Here is a 23,056-nt window from a genome sequence, read left to right as displayed (position 1 = left end):
TGCAACCGTAACAGAGGGGCGGAGTTGCCCAATAGTCGAGAATGAAATCCGATCGCGCGCGGAGGGTCGGGCATGCGATATCGATAAGCATCAGGCTAAGCTTCGTCAGCCTGGTCATCGCGTCCCACCCGCAGAAACGACGTCATAGCGAGGTAACGCGGAAGCTGCGGACAAGCTTTCCGCTACCTAGAGCCGTGCCGTCATAATAAACAAGGCTACCCAGTCGGCTTTGCGATTGTTGTTGAATCCCTATTCCCTCTTCTAATCTATAATTCCTTATACCCCTCCTCCAGATCTTCCGGCTCTTGTTTTTTTGAGACACCATCCTTGTGAAGCAGCACGCGACAAACCTCATCCCCGGTTCCAGCACCAAAACGACACCATACGGCGAGAACGACACAGCAATTGAGGTGACTCAACTACAATTACATTCACAATGTCGAACAAATTAGACGCGATGAAGCCGCAGAGGAAGATTGAGCTCTTTTCAGGCTCATACTTTGCGGCGTGTACAATGGGTGGTATTATCGCGTGCGGGCCTACACATACTATGGTTACCCCGCTGGATCTGGTGAGTTTATTCTCACGTGCCAATTACATTTTTGAAGTCGCTGAAGTATTCAAAATGTTTCCGAGGACACACGCGCTGATTCTCATCTCACAGGTAAAATGCCGCCGTCAAGTCGACTCCAACCTCTACAAATCCAACTCGCAAGCCTGGAAAATGATCTATTCCAAAGAGGGTCTGCGCGGTGTATTCTTTGGTTGGACACCCACTTTCATCGGCTACTCCATGCAGGGGGCTGGCAAATACGGTTTCTACGAAGTCTTCAAGTACCTGTATGGTGAGAAGCTTGCTCCCGGCGCCCCGCAAACGGTTGTATATCTCGCTGCCTCCGCTTCCGCCGAATTCCTCGCCGATATTGCCCTGTGTCCTATGGAGGCAATCAAGGTCCGGATGCAAACGACCATGCCACCGTTCGCAAACACACTAAGGGAAGGCTGGTCGAAAGTGATCAAGGAAGAGGGCGTTGGCGGTCTTTACAAGGGCCTGTATCCTCTGTGGGCGCGTCAAATCCCATACACCATGGTCAAGTTCGCTACGTTTGAAGAGACTGTCAAGCAAATTTACGGCTTCTTGGGTAAGCCAAAAGAGTCGTACGGAAGTCTACAGCAAACTGGTGTGAGCTTCCTCGGTGGATACATCGCTGGTGTTGGATGCGCGGTCGTCTCGCACCCTGCAGGTATGTCGGAAATGTTTCACGAATATCAGAAAGTAGTAAATGGTGGCTAACATGTGCTAGATGTCATGGTCTCGAAGCTCAACAGCGACCGGAAGGCCGGCGAGGGCGCTGGCCAAGCTATTGGCAGGATATACGGCAAGATCGGTTTCGGTGGTCTTTGGAACGGACTGCCTGTCCGTATCTTCATGATTGGTACTTTGACTGCGTTCCAATGGCTTATCTACGACTCCTTCAAGGTCTACCTTGGTGTAAGTTGTTCCCACCGCTGTGTATGTGGGCCTGAAGCTAACTTCCAAACAGCTACCTACTACCGGTGGCCACTAAGCCATCTACTACACGAAGAGAGTGCGATAGTCATGGCGTGCAAGGTGTTCTTGGAGTAAGACTAGCGGATGACTACTACCTAATGACGTTTAGTTGATGTAATTTACTTCCTGCTACCCGTGGTTGTCAATCCTAATATTATCTGTTCCTACTCACAAGACTGCCCCCTCATCCTAGTCGATATGCATCATTCAATCTAGTATTTTGCGACATTTTATTATTGTTCTGGAGCTGTACGAGGAGTAGCCTCGCAGCTGTCTGCATTTACTGTGTGAATCGTGAGCATAACGCGACTAAAATTCCTAGATTCTTATTCGGCATCACAAGTCAGCATGCAAGGACCCCTCCACTCGTTTGCATGGCGATACAAGATTGCCCCTCCGCAAATAAAGACGAATCTTTGTCTCTCATTTCACAAACCGCTTGATCATGTATTATCGCATCTATCACATAAGACTCACTTTTCTATCGCGCCCTCTGTAAGATCCATCTTCGCAACCATCAAACACCAGACTTCTACCTATACCGAAAGCGAAGAGTACTTCTTCATCAAGTTGGGTATTTGTTATCTGATCACCGAGCATATTATTACCTTCAAGATCAAATTCCTACGAGAAGACCATATTGTCAATGTCGATATACGCATCAGACATGCACTTGTCGAAGGGGCGCTATGGAAGCAGGTGGATGTAAAGCTGACGAACACAAGGTTGAAGAAAGAATAATTCAAAGTAATTTGTAGATTCGAGGAAGTCGATAAGATGGAGGGAAGATAATAAGATGAGAAGATGAGCGCGGACAGGATGCCCAGGGAAAGAGGGACAACTTAGTGGAATGTTCATGGGCATGAGCTGGACTAGCGACAACCTTGGAATTCTATGATGAAATACGGGAGAAATTAGAGAGACTGTCAATAGCAATGTTGCCTCTTGACTTGTGCTATTAGCAAGAGAGTGGGAAAAGAACGATAGGCTGGAGTCAGGTTGCAGGCCTTATGTCCAGCACCTTGCTGTATCAATTTTGTGGTGCACCGCAGACCAACTGTTGGCGCAGAAACGATAGTTCTCTATAGCTCGTAAAGGGCGTTGTAAGTATCAATAAGCATGCGATAGCAGAGCCTGAAGGTCTTCGCAGAGTCGCGGGGGGTGGGGAGATGGCAACCCAAATATATAGTGCCTTCACTAAGCCGACGCTTGAGCGACGCTCGAGCACTAAGCCCACGCTTGAAGAGCACCGCGGTCGCTGTCCGCCGCTCGGTGTAATGCGCGTTGCTCCGGACCCGTGAGTATGGTCCCCAATGGTGGAGAGGACGTGCGTAGCGGCTATGCAAGGCGAGAGCAGAGAGGGTAATAACACGGCACGTATGCTCTGTACAAACTAAAACTCGTTTCGATGTTCTTCATACAGTAATAATGTGGGAATATCTACCACGGGGTATGTCAAGCGAGGAGTGACTTCAGTTACTTGCGTATGAAGTAATATCTCGGCTCCATCTCGGTATAACATTACACGTCCGCCCCACCCTCTACAGTCGCGCCGCTCAACTTACCGCTTTTGAACTCGTCGACAGTAACCCCAAAAGTAACCCACTCTACTCCTTGATGGCCATTGATCCACTCGATGAGCTTCTCGTGCAGTAGGATGACTTGTGGCTTGCCGCTAACCTGCGGGTGAATACTAATAGGGAAAATGAAGCTTCTGTCGTCGGGGCATTCGCGATACAGGAATTCGAATTGTTCCTTCCATAGACGTTCGATGACCGCGGTATCGACGAAGCCATGAGTACTTGGCTGCATGAGTGATAATTGGAAGGGCGGCCAGTCGTCCAGGTGCCAGTTTGCAGGTATCTCAACCACTGCAGACGGCTTCAACGTTGACATGGGTGTCATCCAGTGAGAAGCTGGCTTTGGTAGATCGGTCTCTGTATATGTGACGTGATGTGACGAAGGAACATAGTACGGCTGAGAGTCGTGGTGCATGAAAGAATGATCGTACTCCTGCAGCATTTTGTCAGTCCTTCGCCTGTACCAGAAATTACGTGCAGGTTTCCGTATGATCCCGAAGTCTTCGAGCAGCTTAATGGTTTCTCTACTCGTACTCCAAGCCGGTGCAGTCCAACCGCGCGGCTTCTTGCCTACGATGTTTTCCAAGACTTGAATGCTCTTTTCTAGAACGTCTCGCTGCTGTTCTTCACTTAACAAAGAGACGGACTCGTGTGTGTACCTGGGTAGTCGATGTACGAAGTCAGCTTATATGTCATATGCATTCCGTACATCAGAGCTCCTACCCATGCAGCCCTATCTCATGTCCTTTCTCAACGATCTTGCGTATTTGTTTTGGAAACGAATCTGCAGTATGCGCTGGTGTAAACCATATCGCCTTGACATTGTACTTGTCGAAGAGCTTCAGGAGACGATCAATGCCTACTGTCGCGCCAAACACACCCCGCGATATGTCAGTGGGATTCGCGGGAGCACCAGTCTTCGTGTTCAGCCTTAACATGCTGTTAGCCCACGATCCGGCAATGCACTAAACAGGACCATTGTACCATTCGCTCACCTGCATTGTACGAATCAGTGTCTGTCTAAATAAATAAAAAGAGGGCATACTTGTTACTCACGGCGTCGATATCAATACCATACGAACAAAGTACGCGTTTCGGCATAATCTTGGGTAATACCTTCAAAGAAGAAAGGATTTCTTAGTCGTGAATTGATGTTAAAAAGTGACAACACTCGATAGTAAGGCCACAGCCCCATCTTATCATCAACCCCTTGCCTCATCAAACGTTATGGCTTGAAGCGCAGTTGTGCTTGCAACGTTGCGTCACATCTGCCCAGGATCATTTCAATGCCGTGTGAGTGGTTCACCATCTACTGATATACTCCGAAATACCAAACAATGGGTAGTAGCAGGGTTCCAATACCGGATGAACTAGCCTGGAGCGGCCCATGAACTGCTTTGGTGCTGGTGCAGCGCATTTCGTATGTACTTGCTCATTTACGGCCTTGTAGCGAGTTATAGACGAAGGAGCGCTTTACGATAGCTCGGAACGGAATTGAGCGCTCGAAAGCGGGGCACGCGTGGGATTACCGAAAGCGCTGCCGTGGAAGAGATGACAGAGATGGACTCTAACAACGCAGTTCAGGTAGACGAGAACCTGAAACAGTACTTTTTCTTGCTTTCGTCTGATCTTTATCGAGTTTTCAATACAGCATGTTGTTCGTGGAGTGCAACGGAACCCCTTACGAAGTAAGTGCAACGCGTGACGTCATTGCTGCCCGTCACCGCCAATGAACGCAGCACCGAGAAGGCGCTCAACGGGATTGTGCTGACCATATTACATAGATCGGCTACCAACATGGTCAAGCTGCCAAGCTACAGATAGCCCGCTGCATCGAGTTCTATGCTTGTCTCTTCCTCAAGAACTGCAAGCAAAGATGGCCGCAGGTTCTTCAACACGCGTCAAAGTTTGAACAGCGAGCGAAAGCGCAATGGCCAAATTTCCATGCAGAGATGCAAGGCATCGCCGACGGCTCGGGACGCGATTTGTTAGATATCGTGGCTATTAACGTCAGAACTGAGATTAACTTTGGTTTGTTCAGCGATGGCTGCACTGCACTCGCATGGCATACCCAAAATCGGGCATGGCTGGCGCAGAATTGGGACGTCAGTTCTACTTGATTACATATGCAGCATAGGATGATTGTATGCTAATCGGACTTAGTGGATGACCGAGCAGCAACAGAATCTGATTGTCACCAAGATTACGCAAGCCGCCAAACCCACTATAGTCCAGGTAACGGAAGCAGGGATAATCGGAAAAATCGGCTTCAATAGCAGTGGCGTCGGTACACTGTTCAATGCCATAAAAGTCCATGGCGTCGACTCTATCCGAATGCCTGCCCACTTCGGCCTAAGAATGGCATTGGAAAGCGAAAGCGTCGATGAGGCTGTCCACAAGCTTGAGAGTTTTGGCATGGCCTCTTCAGCCCACATCCTGATAGGTGACCCAAGCAAATCTCTAGGTCTGGAGTTCACAAAGAGCACTTTCGCCCACGTACTACCAGACTCCGGTTCGAAAGTCATTCACACGAACCACTTGCTTCTAGAGCATCCCGGCGAAACCGATACTGTGTGGCTCAAAGACTCCTTGGACCGGGTTCGCACAATGACTGAGAATGCTGGAGCATTAGGTGAAGAACCGAGCTGGGAAAGTGTGAGTCGATTGTTCGAAGACGAACAGAATGCCCCAGGGGCAATATGTAGGGTCGAGACCGAGCAGAGTGGAAGTGGCACGTTGTTCAATATCGTGATAGATTTGAAAAGCAAGAAAGCCGTAGTGAAACTTGGCAGGCCTACAGAAGTACAGGAAATCGTCAACTTAGAGCTATGAAGTAAATACACTCCTTGTTCTATTGGTTGTTATGGGGCTATACGAGGCTCGCGCACTGTGAGAAAGACGTCTAGTAACTGTTTGCAGGGGAATCTATGGTCAACCCAAGTAGTTTTCGCTTTACTTTCAATTCCTGGGCAAAGACATGGCGCGATTTCGTAGTGAGCATAGAGTCTTCTGATCTTTGTCACGTACCAAGTAATGCGACGGGTACGCCGGCCGCGGTTCCCCACTACAACGTGGGGGCTGGATGAGCATGTTGGCAGTTCAGCGCTCTTGGCGACCTCGATTCAGACCCGGCACGTTGGTAAAAGTGGACGGGCAGTTCCGTGTCGGGAGACCCACGTACTGAATACGCGAGACTATTACACTAAGTTTTGGCGAGTGTAACCTCATAGCTAGTCAGTCACATACTGAAAACGGGTTCAGTGACACATGGTGGTACGTATAATTGCAGAATCTAGGAACCAGCCAGGACTGTCAAACTTTGATAGCGGCTTTCCGAAAGCTTGAATGGAAGATTTGAATAAGGAAACACTAGAGGACAAGATATCTATCTGTGTTAACGCCAAGGGTATTACATTCCCACCAACCGAAAATGCGCACATTAATTAAATGCCAAGAGGTTACGACTATTACAACATGTTGCTGGCATGTAGTTGGGATACTCAAAAGCCGGTAAGAGAAAAGACCCTGTCGAGAAACGCCATAGAGAATTACATTTCCGGTATCATGTCCATGTTATCGTTCAAAGAAAACTCCGCGTTCCAGTCAGAAGGCGGCAGATTGTATGAAAGGACGCCAAGCGGGTCTGGAGTATCAGTGGTTGAGGTGGTGGGATTGAACACCGTCCAGAGTTGATAGGCTTCGTCGCCTTCCGTGAAAACGCAAGACGGAATTTGGTAATCATACATAGTGCTCGTATCAGATACGGTCTGATGAAGCGTTGGTGGCCGATAGCTCGCTCTCTGTTCCAGAAACTCGAGGTATTCTTTTTTGACTGGGAGAAGTAGCCGTTCGTATTCTTCAAAACACCTTTTTGCGGCTGCCCATCGCTCAGAGATGGACAGAAAGCACTTTGAGAAAACATGCATCCACTCTTCTACTTGTTGCCACGAGTAGTTTTGTGCAACTTCTTTCTTGCAACGCTGCAACCCCTGCAGAAATATGAGTGCGCAATCAAAGACATGATGGCACGGATGGAAGACATATTTGATCTTTCCAGCCTCTGCTTCTGATTGTTGGAAATAGCCATCAGCAACTTTGACAGCATTGACCAGGGCGACCATCATCTTCTCCCTGCTTGGATTTGGTATTCGTTGAGAGGACCGATGTAACAATGATAAAATATAAGGACATGCGATATCGGAGTACAAGCGCATTTCAGTCCATCGCGCGTTCAAGCTGCGATCCTTGTTAGCCTCTGAAGCGGCGTATATATCTCGTTGCCAATCTGCCATGTTATCGATGCAGTGTTGTATCCATTGCTCCAACGAGGAGTATTCCTGAGATATTGGGTCGCCATGCCATAGAACAGAAATGATCTCGGCTTCAATAAGACGGAAGCGGCAGATTATACGCTGCGTGAATTTCGACACCCGTCCAGTAGGCGACATACTAGACTGTGTAATGGCGGTATCATCGATCTCCAACGGAAATGCGACATCTATACGTCCGACGGGGAGGCTTGTAGGGCGTAAGAATATGCAGCAGACTCCAACTTCCATCTCCCACGCGCACCAGAATATACGTCGTCGCATATCACGCTGATAGGCCGAAACCTTGGCGTCATTCGGCAATTCTTGGTGAAGTCCAAGGTCGATGACTGCTTGGCTGATGAGACCTGTCATGAGCCACAAATCTGCCATCTTAGGATTCAGAAAGATATACTGAGTCAGAAGCAATATAGCCTGCAGCCCAGCAATGTCGTTGGTCGCAACTTCTGGAATCCATTGCATGGCATGTCGAACCAGCTGGTAGGCGAGATCGTTTGCCTTCTGCACGTTGTTCCGCGCGCTTGTGGTTAGCGAGATAGCCATGATAATGCAGACTATGTAGCGATTCCGGAAAGAGTCTTCGTTGGGAGTTGCCGCCTTTTTATGGTAGATAGAGTTGAAGGCCGTTGTCACATCGTTGCGATGATATATGGGGTATTGCGTAATGACGCGATCTAGATAATTTTGGAGTAGTTTGTTGGCGCCAACCTCATCAGGCATGAGGTCGTAAAAGAGGCCCCTAGTTTGTTGGGGATTCAAAATAGATCTAGGGTGGTTTTCGTTCAAATCATTTGAGAGAACGGGTCCCTTTTTCGAAGGCAACCTGGTGCCTTTGATGACGCACTGCAAGAACGGCCGGGCTTTGCAGACACCAAGGAATGAAGGTGTGATGTCTTCCATGACCTGGTTGACGAGGCTATCGGCGAAGGCACATTTTTCTGCACGCCACTGGCCCGGTCTGGAGTCGGGTGTATGATAATCTGCTGGGGATGACAGAGTGGCACTTGACTGTCCCAACGATGGCAGCGTTGACGGCGTGCTGGTCTGGCCCTCTAGCCGAACAATGTGCGCTTCCAAGAAATCTGCAATGGATCGCGGAGCTTCTTGTTGAGTTGAAGAGTCGAAGCCAACACATTGGACGCTGGCATCAACACAACGAGTGCAGGCAGGAACTTTGCCATCGCACTTGGTGAAGTCAGTACATGTATGACGTGGGTAGAGAAAGCGTGTACCGAGAGTTTACGCTTCCGGCAGCGGGCACAGGCCAGGACGCGGCGACGGACTTTAGTTCGGTTCTGCATGGTAAACCTCGAGCGTCTGGCGTCTATACCACGACGGCGCAGTTGTCATGGCGCAGATAAAGGACGGGCTGGCGGTGGTGGTTGGCGATGGTCAATATTCTCAAACGAAGAACAGGATGCTGGCATGTGAGGGCAGCGGGCACGCGGGATGCAGGCAGCCGGGGTGATCGCTTCTGCATCGGGTCGCCCTAGCAGATAAGATCATCCCTCACTCGCCATCTTTCCAGCCCAGGCGTCCGATTGCGTCTCAGACCATTGTCCCTGACAAGACGACGGCGCGCAATGAACTATAGTACAGACTCGAGCAGCTGCTAGACTTTGATCCATAGCTGTCACGTCCTTGCAACTACCCGCTCCGATGGCTGCCGCCGCCAGCAGCTCAAACTCCCCCACGCTTGATCTAGATGCTCTGATTCAGGTAACGCCGGCCGTCTCCGCAATTTGACATCGCGCACTTATACTTCCCCAGAGTCTCCCCGCATGTAAGAGATGCCGAGAGTGTCGCCGCGGATGCGACACCTTATTACCGAAGTGCAGGTACATCGTTCCTCTGTCCCACCCTGGGCATCCTGCTAACGGGTCAGGCAATGCACAAAAGCCGGCGTGGAATGCATGTTTTACGACCATGGACGCAATGAGCTGCTGCCACGAAGGTGAGCTGACGTGCCTTGTTTCCAAATCCCAACTAAGCACACCGCCAGCTATATCAGCGAGCTGGTAGATCGTGTGCGTAGTCTGTCAAGCGGGAATCCTTCACCAGCAGCTTCGGGTAGCGCTATAGATCATGGCGTATTCGGCACGCAGGTCAAGACTGAGTTCATCGCTTCTGAAATTCCTCGATACGAGCATCACTTTGCCGAAGCCGGAAATAGCTACCGATATCTCGGCGCGGAATCGTGCCTCCTCAAATCACCCAGACTGCACACTGCGCATGAGGTCCGCGGCGAGCAGGATGACGAAGAACTCGACGATTGGCACTACACTAACAAACATTTGCCCGAGAAGCAGTACGAGCTGATGCAGCTGTTCCTTGAGACAGTCCAGCCTATCTACCCCATTCTGGATCCATCTCTACGTTATCTTGGACCGGATCTGCCCAGCGACCTCACGTCGACTGAGATGTTCTCGCTGTACATGATATATTCTATAGCATGCTACATCATCCCCAATACTCGCAAAAAGCAACCGCCAGATCAAGACTGGAACCCCACAGGTAGGCTTGCATATCATCAGGCCAATTCTATCAGATACCGCTCTCTCGCGACTCAATACTTCGCAGATGCTATGGAGCACCTCGAGTTAGCAACAATGGACCCAAATATCGACACCATCCGTTCCGTCCTTCTACTTGCCATCAACAGCTCGTTCGACCCAATAGCGGGTAACATTGGTCAGCAGATAGCTCTTGCAGGCCGTCTTGCGTTCGATCTAGAGTCAAAAAGCACATTACAAGAGCTTGGTCCGGACGATGTCCAAATGCTCCGAGCCATGCACATGACTATATTCTGCCTCGAAAATCAGATTGCATCTACACTAGACAGGCCGGCATTGTTTCCAGAACCGGTAAGCCTACTCGTCAAGCACGAACCGCAGGACAAGACTCATGACTTGCAGGAAGAAGATTTGTGTTTCGACAAGGAAAAGCCCGCCGAATATCTTTGCTCCTTGTATCGTATGCAGAATCGTTTTCGCAAGGGTGACCACCTTGCGAAAGAGAAGGTCAAGAAGCTGCTCCCACTCTTCGATGAGAAAGACGAGTTGCTTCCTGTCATACGCATAACCTTGCACATCACACATCTGTTGCTAAATCCTTGCTGGGGAAGTGCGTGGCATGTGCTGTACGTGAAGCCCACAGGTGCTGAGGGATTTAATGTTGACTATCACAAACAGGGAAGCTGTAGTAAGCTTCGGTGGCATCCACGTCTTCGTCACACCACACTGGGTTTACCGAGCAGGCACGGTGCTCATCCAGAACATGCCTGCGATCTTTGGTGGTAACCTCATCCAACTGTACTCAAACGCGCTTCTCGTTCTCGAACTTTCTTCCTGGAGGTGGCCGAGCTCCGCTGCTCTCTCCGCGTCGCTGGTCGACCTCATGCAGCATATGAAAACGAAGTACCGGCCAGACTGGTCCGACAAGCTTCAACAAGGCGACGTAAGAATATGACCTCCGGCTAGTTGCGACGGCATGCGAATCCCATATTTCCTTTCTCATGGACCTAATGAAATCTTCAGATGTCCTCTTCGTCCGCTGCGGAAAATATACGAAAAACCCAATCTAAGGGTCCGGGAGATGTCGACATCGTCCATCGCGGTTCCCGAGAAATGCCTCCAACTCCAAATTCCTGACGCTAGGGGGCTCTTACCACTCTCTTTTGACGGATTTTCTACACTTTTGGCGAGGAGTGTTCGAGCTGTCCTATACGAACTGAGAGAGTAACCAATAGGGCGGTTGGATACATGTGCCATTGCAGATATGGGTACCTGCCTGCAACACACGTCTCTGCGCATCGCACAATGAAGCCTCAGATGGCGGAGCAACTGTTGAGAGGATACCCTTGATTTATGATATGACACAAGGCATGTAACTTTGACATCTATGACATTGGAGCCCTATAACTACACGGCTACGAAGTAAAGATACTTCGATTCACGTTGAGGATTGAAAAGACACTTTACAGCATAGGAATGGAGAGAGAGGCTCGTGTGTATAGCTGGTGTTGACTTTGAGTTCTCATATGTTAGATTGGGCCCAGTGAATATAATGAGAGTACTGGGCATTGTGCTACAGAAAACGTTACAACAGCCAAGTTAGTTGCGAGGCTCAAACTCAATCACCAAATAGTCTTTTGACAACGGTATCAATGAGGCCAACCCTTGATGCTCATCCAGTGACTCATAGGATTGTTCAGTGTAGCGCTGTGACGAGAATTTGGAGAGTGAATGAATATATGTTTGGCGGCTGAATATCTCCATGTCATGAGCTGTAACTACATCTCCTTCAACCTCACTTCTCTGAACGCCAGTCCTTTGATCTCTCGTCTAGGTTGGTAGGCATATCGGGTAACATGCCAATTGCCTTGATGTTCTCGTACAGACTCAATGCAGCGAGAGTTTTCGCATCCCGAGCACCTTCTCGCCAGAGCATGTGCAACGGAACTAACTTGAGCTTGATTTTTTCTCCCTCTTCCGCGAGACCCGTTGCCTTACCTTTAAGATCTTCCAGATGCTCACGCTTGAGACGCTTCTGACAGAGGTAGAGTGTGATGAACTCGTCGCAAGCACCAGGACTGGGGTACGTGGCCTCTTCCAGTGACTCGGCTGCAGGGGGATATTCGGACGATGCTCCTTCTAGCGCAAGCTTCGTCATGTCTAGTAGCTCGCTTTCTTTCAACTCAAGTCCCGTTTCTTCTTTGATCTCCTTCGCGGCTTTTCCAGCGAACGAATCTTGCTGGTCATCTAACATTCCTGCAGGTATCTCTGTGAAGGCCAAAGATGAGGCTGCTACCCGAGGCTGAACGGTTAGTATGACTTGTTTCTCGTCTTCTCCTTCTGCGCCTTCAGGTTGTACAATCAGCTTCCGACTAGTTAGTTGAATTCAAGTGCTTCGGATGACACTAGACTCACGAGGACAGCCACACTACCACCTCGTAAGAACACCGCCCCAGGTGTCCAATTCTTTTCATCATCCGGGTCGTCATTTCTGATCTCACTTTGGAGTTTTACAAACCCCAACTTCCCTTCCTTGAACCAGTCGGCGGCCTCTATATCCAGCTTTCTTAGTCGGTAAGGATTTGAATGGAACGGATGCAGTTCGTCTTGTTGAGCATCAAGTGCATGGAGAAGTTTGACAAACCAGTTTCTCAGGGCTGGGAAGCCAAAGCCTGGCTCTCCGTCCTCGGGAGTGTCAGGAAGAAGCTTTTTGAACTGGTCTGTCGAAAGGTTCCATGGCAGGTAGACTGGTACTGGTGGAGTCAGGGTCTTGCCGTTGAACTCATTGATGGTCAGAGCCTTTTCGCGTTCCTTCGCAGGTCGCAGGTTCCCGTGGCAATCGTCTACTTTCATAGTGCTAGACTTGGTCTTCAGTTGAAGTGTGAGGAACTATGTTGGACGGGTGTAAGAAAGACAACGGTGACAGAGTGTTTGTATATTTGAAGCTGAGAGTCATTGACAGCTCTGAGCCATGAGCTGTTGGCACTAGCATTCAACTGGTCAAGTACAACGTATTGTGTAACCAGTAAAGACTGTATTACCAAGCATCACAACGAATAAGCGGACAGTCGAGCTTTGCACTCAGAGAAGCTGTCAGCCGAAGTCAATGCTGATCTTAAGGTAAGTCTCGCCGCGGGGATGGCTTCGCGCTAGGTCCACTTGCCCCGTTCAGCCCCACCACAGCATCATGCACCTGCAAGGGCCGACCGCGGAACGTGGAGTAGATGCGCGCCACCACCAAAGTTCGCGCCACTGTTTACTCCTTCACCACGTCTCAAGCATTGGACCTTTCTTAGTATTTGATCCTTACTCTCTGCTTTGGATCTCACATCTTCATCCCAGCTCGGCTCTACACTCCCTAAACAGCAGGCCCGCTCATAATGGGGACTTTGACCGCAGACTGCCCACGTCTGGAGACACACTGTCCACACAAGCTTGCCACAAGCTGCCGGTTGACATCAACGCCGAATTGCTGCGCTTGTGCCGACGAGAGAGTGCATTCCAGGACATATCGCGTGTATATTGACGGAGTGGGCTTCGTGAACCAAGGGACAAGATGGCAAGGCTATTGCTGGTTCTGTAAAGGTACGACGCTACGCAATACCACTTCGAATGGCAACATCGTAGACTGATATCGAACCAGAGTTCTGGACCAACCGCCTTGCCGCTACCGACCCTCCCCTCGACATCTCCCAGACACGCATACCAGAGATACCTGACCAGACCGAGTTCCTAGAACGATGGTGGGAGTTTCACCAGGGATATCGCATCGCAAAACTACCGGATGGTACTGAGCAGCGTATGCCTGTAATCGGGGAACCGTTTAGGGAGGTCAGCCCCGGCTTTCTTCCGCGTACGCTAGATCAGTTGAGGGCAGGAGTAGAGAACGATGCCAGTAGACGAGAAAACAGGCTCCAGAGAAGACGATTGTCGTCGGAGGAAGAGCGACCAGAGCAGCCACATCAGAGTCTCGAAGATGCGCTAGACAGTCTTCTACAAGAGGTGGTGGAAGAAGTCTCCAACACGGAGCCCACGGCACCAACGGAACCACGAGCTTCGATAACACCTCAGATACAAGAAGACCCGTCAGAGCCCCCGCGACCAATGACACGACGACAAGCGCAACAACAACGTCGACGAGAGCACTTTGCACGCGTTTTCGGCTCCCGCGAGGACGTAGAGCAGGAGGACTACGAGTCACCGCTTACACAAATGTACACACGAGCCTTCGACCGCCAACGTCAGGCCGATCAACGAAGAGCAGACGGCACTGATACCGCGCCTCCGCTCGACGGGCTGTCACCACAAGATCGACGAGAAATCGAAGAACAGTTGTTATGGGGAGTAATGCGAGAGTCACAGTCACTATCAGAGAGTCTAGAGCCAGCGAGTCAAGTCTGGAGTTATGCACCCCGGTGGCAGAGTCTTGGAGAGGACAACTATGCTGAATTGGAAGCGCACGAAGCTCACAGAGCGCAAAACGACCACCTTGCACAGCCCTTGTTAGCCAACCCTGAGCTTGGCTCCAACATCACAACGGCTATCCCTGGATTACTCTCTCAGTTGAACTCCATGGACGTGGCTGACGCACCGAATCCTGAACTAGTGATGAACCAAATGCGTACTCTGCGTCTTGAAAGTCGCTTCGCAGAGGCGCGTGCATTCTTGCGCGCTGCCCGTCCGCCTTCACCTCCGCCCATGTCGCTGGACAACCAGCCCGATCGGCCGGCACCCAAGACAGAAGAAGAGATGACCAAAACCCTCGCGTGCCAGGTGTGCTATCAGCAGATTGCTGATATAGCTGTGCTGCCTTGCGGCCACATGGTTATGTGCCAGTGGTGCGCTGACGTAGTTGTTCCCATCAAGCATGGCCATATTCCTGCGCGGCCGACCAAGTGCCCTATGTGTAGGAAACAGGTGAAGCAGAGGTTCAAGATACATACCGGTTAAAGTGGTTGTACGAACATTATGATATGACGAAAGCAATGATACTGGTATACATTTAGACGTCAGCTGCATAGACAATAGGCGGAAAATATGCCAAATCTAAATTCTAGTCTCTGGCTCGAGATGTCTACAAAAGCTTGCCTTGACCGCCATTCCCTTGTTCTCTTTTCTTCTAAATCGCGTCTACTCCTCGTTCAACTGACGCCAGTATGGCTTTCAGAGCATAAGTACTACAGGGTGGTACATTTCGATCTTACTGGACATCGAAGTGCATTACGAGCCAGAGAACGTACGTCACCTACTGCATTACGCGAGCTCTGTTTATGCTGATAACGCCAATGTCTTGTTGGACATCAATCTCACGTCTCTAAGCGTGTTGGCACGGAAGCATCTCCGATTTGTCATCTTCTGGAGCGAGGTTAGATCGGGCGATTCCTAGGATTGGCTTTGTCCGCCCGTTCCTCTGAACAATGTATGTAACGCGCCACTCCAGCGTTCAGAGTGACCTTGATATCAGAGCTGATGAGCAGCGGATTATGGGGGCTTGAAGAACGAGGCGATGGAGGCGTTGCATGCTTTGCCTGAGAGGTTTTGGGGCCTGTGAGTCTGCGGTCTCACGCTCGTACACATGCTGATAGTCGATATGGAGTGTATGTTGGACCGAGGCATAACATCAGAGACCGCCGTAGATGGCAAAGGAAGACAATATGAGCACCAGGGTGTTGATGACGGCCCAGACAAAAGGTATCCAGGTAGACATTTCGAAGTATCCCGCCTGATATACACCTCCTAGCCTGATTGCAGTCAGTATGCGACGCGATAGACATGGCAGCAGACCTCGACTCACAGCCCGCCAACGATAGCACCCGCAACAAGTGCTTCAACGCCTCCAACAAAACTGAAGACGGGCAGGGCGATCCATATTAATTTCCAGTTGCGCCATTGGACTACACATGCCCATAGTGCGGTGATGAAGTGTATACCGCCAACCAAGAGCAGTGTCCAGTACACGGTAAAGCGGAGGATATCGTCGGGGCGGTAGAGGTAGAAGGATTGGGTGGTGCCAGCGGGAAGAGGCCAGTAGAGGGACGGGAAGGGCGGCGTGGTGTAGCCGAGCGGGACCGCCGAGTCGACGCGTTGAATGAAGCTGGGAAAGATATCGTTAACTACCATGGCCGAATTGTGGGGAAGAATCGTCTTCAGTCCCATGTGAAGTCTGAGGCCATGGCCAGGGGATGCGAGAAGGATGGATGCAGGGTCCAGCGAGGGCTTACCTCATCTATACGGCATAGCTATAATGCGCTCTGTATACTTCTGCGCGTAACACTAGGGGTCGTAGGATCGTACGATACTAAAGGCCGTTGTTTTTGGAAGTTAATGCTTGTGACGTCGATCCCCGGGTGAATGTCAACGGCCAAAGCCCGAGCTTAGCTCAACCTCGGCTGGACGCGAGCCGCAATCAACACCAGCCATCGCATCTCCAACATCTCCATGCGCATCTTCTGGTAGCCTGTCGCGGGCTTTTCGGGTTCAACATGGTCGTCGATCGCCTCTTGTCCACGCTGCTGCGCTCGCTGCAGACATACACAGATCAACAGGACACGCCGCGGTACGCATCGCGAGTCCCTATTCGCATTGCGCCTACTAACTACCACAGGCTACTGGGAACCGCGTCCTCGCTCCTCACCACGCTCGGTAATCCTCACAACCTCAGTCTTCTGACTTCACATCTCCTCACTGCGCCGGCATTATGGGACCGCCCCGATGGTGTCCGAACGCCCCTCCGCATGCTGTCCGTCTTTCACGCGGCCGTCACGACCATCGTCAACCACCACAACGATGTGCGACATAACAAAGCAGCCAAACTCGCGCCAGGGCAGACGCCAATAGGAGGAGGCTTGTCGCTGGACGAATGGGTACGCGCCGTCGTCGCAGGAGCCGACGACCGGAGCCGACGATGGAAGCACTTGGTCGTTCTTACGGGCCTGTTGATAGGTATAGGGAGCCTGGAAGAGCAGGGAATGGACCTCTATTGGGCATCTGCCATGCGAAAGAGAGTGGAAGCGGCATTGGTCCGCGCGACAAACCTCGCTTTGGTCGAAGTCAGAGAACGCTCCGAGGCAGATGGATTAGGAGGCCAGACAATAACACTGACCCTCAACCACGCCTTCGGATGCATCGGCCATGTAGAAAGGACACAGATTGATTACGATCTGCTACTTCCGGTGCTTATCGGGACGGCATTCTACTCCAACGAAGGCTTCCAATCCGCCTATTTCCTCGGGGGCTTGGACCTCGACGTGCGCACAACTCAGTCAGGGAAGCTAGACTGGAGTGTAAGTGGCCATAGATCATGATACGGACGTCTGCTAACCATGTATAGCCGCATTCGAGTTCCTACAGACAGGTCGAAGTCATCATGAATAGGCCACTGGTATCGTCTATGGGCCCCCTTTCACGCCTCATCGCACACTCTGTCGAGAATGTCAAGAATCCATGGATCATCCAGACGATGATGGACGACCTCGCTAGCTTTTCTCGCGCTCTTACCACGCAATGGCGGCAGACCAAGTTGTCGGATATCGAGCCCTCCGAAGAGGCAGCCAATCTGGAACAAGAGGCGCTTCACAAGACGACTCCGCAACTGTGGAATTTGCTCAAGGCGGCTCTGTTTGCTACTACCATCATACTGCGAGGCGTCTTCACACGAACATTAGCTGATAAAGCACTGGCTGGTGATGCCATCGCCCCTATGCTAGCTTCGCAGGCCTTGCAAACCTTACGGCATCTCTACTTCATCACGTCCCGGCTCGGCCCTGCATCCTTCTCCCAACATACCTTTGTCTACCTTACAGCGATAGACATCCTTTCTGCGTATCCCAGTCACGCCGACAAGCTTCTCAAAACTATCGCGCCTCAACATCTTGGGCAGATACCAAGCCACCCTCTTGACCGTATACTGGACCTCTACTTTCTCAATACAGCAGAACACTTCACTCTCGTACTGTCGCCAGCCACAAACGAGGACTTGCTGGTCGCGTCAGCTGTGCCATACCTCGCAGCTGGCGAGAATCGTCATATGTTGCCAGTATTCGAAGCCGCTCACAGCGTCATGCTCGCTGTCTTGTCTGCTCCACAATCTGCGGAGATCACCGCGAAGCACCTCCCTTTCTATATCGATGCGCTGTTCAGTGTCTTTCCACATAACTTGTCACCACGTCAGTTCCGCCTAGCTTTCAAAACCTTGATGCGTGTCACAGCTCCTCCCTCTACTCTGTCCGCAACCCACCCAGATCTTCCAGCTACTTTACTGGAACTAGTCTTTCACCGTGCGCTCAACGCTCCTACTCAGCCACTGCCGCCTGATTCTGTTGCATTGGCCCTGCAAGGCTCGGACGCACCACCCCCTGCCCTCTCGGAACAGGCAGTGCTCGCGTTAACCCTTATCGATGCCTTGCCCTTTCTCCCTATATATCTGCTTGAAGAGTGGCTGCCTCTATGCGCAGAACTCCTCAACCAAATCAACGACGATGAGATGCGAGAAAACGTCAAAGCGCGGTACTGGGAAGTGCTAATCAGTGGCGAGATGGATGCAGAGCGTAGCGGCGTTGCTGTGAATTGGTGGACAACGAGAGGTGGCAGAGAGCGAGTACTCTATGGAAGAGAAGAGGACTACAACATGATGAGTGGAGCGCTACCTGTTGAAGAACGACATGTGCGGGAGAGTAAGCTGTAGGACTATGATACCCCAGATCCAAATTATGAAAGTCAATCCCACAAAACGCCTCTGGAAGCTTCTAAACGTGCCAATGGACAAACTGGTGTATTGCTTCAGACGAAACGACAGGTCGAATCGTATGCAAGCGCCCGTCAAGGTCAGTGCTCTGCTGCATGGCAACAAACAAACGGATGATACCAACCACCTGAGTTGAGCTCTCTCTCTCCTCCTCGTTCCTTTGTCTGAACACAAACATTGATATGTACTCAATCAAGCAAGATGCATAGCGGCACAAAGGATCGTTACGTATCCAACCACGAGGGCATGCACCAACGCAAGTCTGGTGCATCGAGTCGGCCTTCAACCTTTAGTAGCATACCCATTCGAAACGCTGCATCATCTTCAAAATCCTATAAGGGCGATCGAAAACCAAGCCGAAGCTCGTCATCCAATAACACGCCCGCCGAACTTGGCACCTCGCTCCCCAAGAACTTTCCAAAGCCATTGACCTGCCACTTTTGGCACCAGAACGGACGGTGCAGCAAGCGAGATGTCGATTGTGCGTACGCTCACTATGACACGGGCTTCATATCTAGCGCGCCTGTCACTCCGCTCGGAGGTATGCATAAGCTTACCCAAACTCCCATAAAGCAACGCCTGACTAAGCAAAATAACAGCTTCCGAAGCCTTCGCTGGCAGGAACATCGACAAGTACGCCAAGAAACTAGACATGCCCATGCCATTGCTGGCCGATCTACAGAAGCGGGAGAATATTGTGGCTGGAGGTGAAGCAGAACTGGAAGAGCGCCAGCAGACCCTCAGGCGACAAGAGGACGAGGTTAAAGACCGGGAGAGTACGGTCTTACGGCGGGAGATTGAAGTAGATGAGAAGGGGAGGAACGTCGAGAGGACGACGGCGAGCTTGGTGCGTAAGAGGAGAGAACTTAAGATATTGGACAAGAGCATCAAGAGGAGGGAAGAGGCGTTGAGAGAGAAGATGATTTGAAAAGTGGGTGTAGGTCGAGGTTGAGGCTGGAAGAAGGGATGTGCAGTGTTTCTATAACGAACTTCATGATGTCACTCTCGGGCCCACGTTTTCTTCATTATACAAGATGAGGTACTCTAAAGCTGTCTATATTTATATGGAATCGTGGCGTTTATGTCGTTCTGCGTTTGGCGTGATTGTGTCTAGTCATGCAACTCGACGTTAAGCAGCACGCCCGTTACAGTATTCTCGCTCTAATGCGCCTCATACCACGCAGCTCCATCGTCTAGTGTTCGTTTTTCTTTCAACCACGTCCAAAGAGACAATGTGGTAGAGCTACGGGTTTAGCCAATCCACTCCATACGCCCGAGAACTAACTACCAAGTCTGGACGAGCGAGAGTATTGTGGAGGTCTTGACCAACAGAACAGGCTAGGATGCCATCTTATACTTCGTGACATGTCGTAATTTGTCCTTTTTAGTGAACTCGTGGAGACCATCCATGACACTTTCGTTATGCATCGAGGTGGTTGTTTGTCGAATGGGTTCTTCTCATACCCTATCTCAAGTAAAGATGAAGGTTTCGATACTTTCCGTCCTACCATCAAACCTGTTACTCTCTGTCCGTCCGTCATGTCTTTGGTTCTCAGTCCATCTATCATGTCTACCGGTTCCTGTCAGCCCATCGAATTTCTTTCCCTCCTGTAGCACAATCCCCCCTTCCTCGTCCACAATATGGCCTGCTCCCAGTTGCCTAATATACCCTTCTTGTTCCGGCTTCGACACCATGGTTGCCATACTCGCCGAGCCCGTACCCGTCGATCTCCACCATGAACCGTCTTTCTTAACACTGGATGCCGCACCGCGGCTGGATCCATACATACTCGCGGCCACCTTGAAGTAATGCGTAAAGAATACTTTGAGAGCCGGCGCACTAGCACAAATAGCCCCCAGTTGAATCTCCAACATGCAGAGGAGCCACGCAGGCCATGACTCCCAGGTTGAATCGTACAATGGGTTGTTGAAGATGCGGTAAACGTAGTAAGACCGAACACCCGCGACGATGCAGACTAGGTAGCCGAGAGCGAAGATGGCACCTAAAGCAATCTTCTGGCGACGAGGGATTTGCAAGTTCCAGTATAGGATTGTAGGAAGAAAAGCGGCAACGGCATCCTGCACTGCGCTGATTATGCTCGCTGATAGCAGATCTGCATATTCGTTGACCCAACAGTGGTATGAGTATCCTGCGATTTGCCTGGCGATGTCGAACTGATACCAGAAGGCTTCAAAAGGTGTGCAGGCTGTGAAGAGCACGACGACGAATGCAATGCAGAAGATGCCGATGGCGATGATGTTAATCCAGGTCGCGATCCGGAAACTTCGGGTTATAGAGCGCGAGTCGAGGCGGCGGTAGAAAAGGAGGATGGAGATCTTGATCATTCCACCGGACACAATGTACAAGAGGTAGAGGATGAAGGTTATCTTGCGCTCAGGGACGTACATGTTTGGATGGACGTCCCATATGTGGCGATTGAAGTCGTACTTTTCGGTTGCTGGATATCAATATTAGGAAACTTATTGAATGAGTTTGTACGTTACTTCTAACGCACCTAGACATACTACGACAGTAAGTCCAACTGTTGGTATCTTTACACCATGTGTTAGTCCATGTATATATGGATTTCGACCCTGCGAGAAATACATACCATTGCAGCCGTTATAATCCAGTCATCGAGCCCTGCGTTCCTTTGTATGATAGCTCTTGCCCACATTCTGGCTCCCACTGTGACAAGCATGACGGATCCCAGAGCACACGATGTAATGAGGACGGCTTTGGAACGAGTAACGGGGTCATCGTAATTCGGAACCGGCCACTTGGCAAGCACCGAGATAGGAGGAAGGAGACCACTCGATCCGCTTCCATTGGGACTGTACGCCATATCGATTTCTTTTGTAGAGAATCCTTAACAGGATTACCCCAGCCTAGGAGGCCTGGTGGCGAAATGTATTTAAACGTTCGTGATACTTCCAGGTATTTGGCGTTCAGCGTGACAACGCCATATAGAGAGCGAGAAGACTCCGGAACCCAGACACTCACAAGAAATAAAGAAAAGGTAGACGGGCGTAGTTGATGAACAATCCCCAGCCATCGCGCGACAGGGAAAGACCCTATACTAGCTCATGTAAGACCAAAACCCTTCCTATTCTCCACGTGAGCCAGACCATGCCGATTTTCTGTACAAAGTTTGGCCACCTCTTCCAAAGGCCGTCAACAACATGCAGTGGCGGCTGAGGAAACCGAAACAGAGTCAGGCACCAAACAGTAGGTCGCTGCACCTCTGTAGACTATGCAGCCGTTCGTTGACGGTTGCGGATCTGGAGCATCGTCTAGCTCGAGAGCTACCATCGGAGCGATGACTCGTTCGGAGAACCGATGGCCGCGATTGTCAAAGTACCGTGCCGCAGATTAACCAAAGTTTGGGGTCATCCAAGGAGGGGACGGACGCATCGCTCGGCCGAATCTGTGTGGCGCGGATCCGCGACATAGTCGACAAGAGATGACATTGGAAGAGCGGGTGAGATATTGCGGGAGATGAGAGGGTTGGGCTGCAGCTAGATTGGTTGTGGGTAACTGAGTCATGGATGATGTGAGCGATGGAGACTGCACTTGGCTTGGAGGTGGGTTGATCAACGGCAGGATGGACGGTTAGGCTAGGCACAGCTTCAAAGCATCAGCGTTACCTCACGTGGCGGTAAGGTTTATTTGGGAACCACACATCTTGCTGAATTGCTTTCTCTTCAAAGCTGTTGATAATACTTCGTGGGCCGGTCCGTCGGATGTGAATTCTACAGTTCCGCACCCGGGCAAGGATATCTCCATTCAAAGCTGGATGTTCAGTATAAACCCATGCAAGATCTGGGTGATGAGTGATCAGATGGATCGTGCAGCAGATCTCCGAGGCCGTGCTAACGCACGCGCCGACGATCACCGCCCGCTGCAGGTCACCAAACCTTAAAGCCGTACGAAGCACACCGGCAAGACCTAGTCTACGAGATACTCAACCTTATATTTCTCGTACGGGTGGTGCACCCAGAGGGCAACATGTCGCAAGATTTTGTAGCAGCTGAAGTTGGATTACGGACCAAATTTTTGAATACCATGTTGCCAGTGGGACGCACTGTAATTGTAGTCTGTGAGGAAGTAAAGAGATATCTGTGCGAAGATAATAGAGTGTGTAACTTCTCCTTTCCCCAACAACAGTCCGAAACACAAACGAAACAATGTGGCTGATAAGCCATGGTATGACAGGTGTGCGCCATACAAGCCCAGCCGGGCCCCGATGCACCAAACACCTAGCTAATCACAAAGGGAAAGAATAGACGCCATCGCCATGCAAGTCTTGCGTATGTTTACAGTTCAGGCTTCCCGAGTC

The 23,056-nt window shown here is 50.7% G+C and overlaps 11 protein-coding genes across 11 annotated transcripts; 6 read left to right on the top strand and 5 right to left on the bottom strand.

Moving 5' to 3' along the window:
* Positions 1–436: 436 nt before the first annotated feature.
* On the top strand, positions 437–1,568 carry AA0111_g7169 (Mitochondrial phosphate carrier protein 2; the record flags this gene model as incomplete). The annotated part of the gene is made up of 4 exons (XM_028653473.1): positions 437–571; positions 665–1,244; positions 1,305–1,492; positions 1,545–1,568. 4 exons carry the CDS (start codon positions 437–439, stop codon positions 1,566–1,568), a joined length of 927 nt encoding a protein of 308 aa, XP_028505013.1.
* A 1,505-nt stretch (positions 1,569–3,073) lies between these two features.
* On the bottom strand, positions 3,074–4,070 carry AA0111_g7168 (hypothetical protein; the record flags this gene model as incomplete). The annotated part of the gene is made up of 2 exons (XM_028653472.1): positions 3,074–3,791; positions 3,856–4,070. The coding sequence occupies 2 exons, from the start codon at positions 4,068–4,070 to the stop codon at positions 3,074–3,076; spliced, it is 933 nt and encodes a 310-aa protein (XP_028505012.1).
* A 714-nt stretch (positions 4,071–4,784) lies between these two features.
* On the top strand, positions 4,785–5,964 carry AA0111_g7167 (hypothetical protein; the record flags this gene model as incomplete). The annotated part of the gene is made up of 3 exons (XM_028653471.1): positions 4,785–4,820; positions 4,917–5,237; positions 5,296–5,964. 3 exons carry the CDS (start codon positions 4,785–4,787, stop codon positions 5,962–5,964), a joined length of 1,026 nt encoding a protein of 341 aa, XP_028505169.1.
* A 716-nt stretch (positions 5,965–6,680) lies between these two features.
* On the bottom strand, positions 6,681–8,761 carry AA0111_g7166 (hypothetical protein; the record flags this gene model as incomplete). The annotated part of the gene is made up of 2 exons (XM_028653470.1): positions 6,681–8,645; positions 8,693–8,761. The coding sequence occupies 2 exons, from the start codon at positions 8,759–8,761 to the stop codon at positions 6,681–6,683; spliced, it is 2,034 nt and encodes a 677-aa protein (XP_028505168.1).
* Positions 8,762–9,373: 612 nt separating this feature from the next.
* Positions 9,374–10,928, top strand: AA0111_g7165 (hypothetical protein; the record flags this gene model as incomplete). Its single annotated transcript, XM_028653469.1, has 3 exons — positions 9,374–9,414; positions 9,463–10,599; positions 10,652–10,928. The coding sequence occupies 3 exons, from the start codon at positions 9,374–9,376 to the stop codon at positions 10,926–10,928; spliced, it is 1,455 nt and encodes a 484-aa protein (XP_028505167.1).
* An 840-nt stretch (positions 10,929–11,768) lies between these two features.
* Positions 11,769–12,826, bottom strand: AA0111_g7164 (hypothetical protein; the record flags this gene model as incomplete). Its single annotated transcript, XM_028653468.1, has 2 exons — positions 11,769–12,338; positions 12,389–12,826. The coding sequence occupies 2 exons, from the start codon at positions 12,824–12,826 to the stop codon at positions 11,769–11,771; spliced, it is 1,008 nt and encodes a 335-aa protein (XP_028505166.1).
* A 527-nt stretch (positions 12,827–13,353) lies between these two features.
* Positions 13,354–14,923, top strand: AA0111_g7163 (hypothetical protein; the record flags this gene model as incomplete). The annotated part of the gene is made up of 2 exons (XM_028653467.1): positions 13,354–13,558; positions 13,617–14,923. 2 exons carry the CDS (start codon positions 13,354–13,356, stop codon positions 14,921–14,923), a joined length of 1,512 nt encoding a protein of 503 aa, XP_028505173.1.
* A 670-nt stretch (positions 14,924–15,593) lies between these two features.
* On the bottom strand, positions 15,594–16,093 carry AA0111_g7162 (hypothetical protein; the record flags this gene model as incomplete). Its single annotated transcript, XM_028653466.1, has 2 exons — positions 15,594–15,714; positions 15,768–16,093. 2 exons carry the CDS (start codon positions 16,091–16,093, stop codon positions 15,594–15,596), a joined length of 447 nt encoding a protein of 148 aa, XP_028505172.1.
* Positions 16,094–16,455: 362 nt separating this feature from the next.
* On the top strand, positions 16,456–18,656 carry AA0111_g7161 (hypothetical protein; the record flags this gene model as incomplete). Its single annotated transcript, XM_028653465.1, has 3 exons — positions 16,456–16,529; positions 16,578–17,256; positions 17,304–18,656. 3 exons carry the CDS (start codon positions 16,456–16,458, stop codon positions 18,654–18,656), a joined length of 2,106 nt encoding a protein of 701 aa, XP_028505171.1.
* Positions 18,657–18,917: 261 nt separating this feature from the next.
* AA0111_g7160 (hypothetical protein) lies at positions 18,918–19,644 on the top strand (the record flags this gene model as incomplete). The annotated part of the gene is made up of 2 exons (XM_028653464.1): positions 18,918–19,257; positions 19,316–19,644. The coding sequence occupies 2 exons, from the start codon at positions 18,918–18,920 to the stop codon at positions 19,642–19,644; spliced, it is 669 nt and encodes a 222-aa protein (XP_028505170.1).
* Positions 19,645–20,186: 542 nt separating this feature from the next.
* Positions 20,187–21,562, bottom strand: AA0111_g7159 (hypothetical protein; the record flags this gene model as incomplete). Its single annotated transcript, XM_028653462.1, has 3 exons — positions 20,187–21,175; positions 21,233–21,269; positions 21,329–21,562. 3 exons carry the CDS (start codon positions 21,560–21,562, stop codon positions 20,187–20,189), a joined length of 1,260 nt encoding a protein of 419 aa, XP_028505053.1.
* Positions 21,563–23,056: the final 1,494 nt, after the last annotated feature.

The sequence above is a fragment of the Alternaria arborescens genome (genome assembly GCF_004154835.1).
Source record: "Alternaria arborescens strain FERA 675 chromosome Unknown contig_16, whole genome shotgun sequence".
Classification (NCBI taxonomy): domain Eukaryota; kingdom Fungi; phylum Ascomycota; class Dothideomycetes; order Pleosporales; family Pleosporaceae; genus Alternaria; species Alternaria arborescens.
Note: the sequence above shows the minus strand (reverse complement) of the source record. Positions and strands in the feature narration are given on the sequence as shown.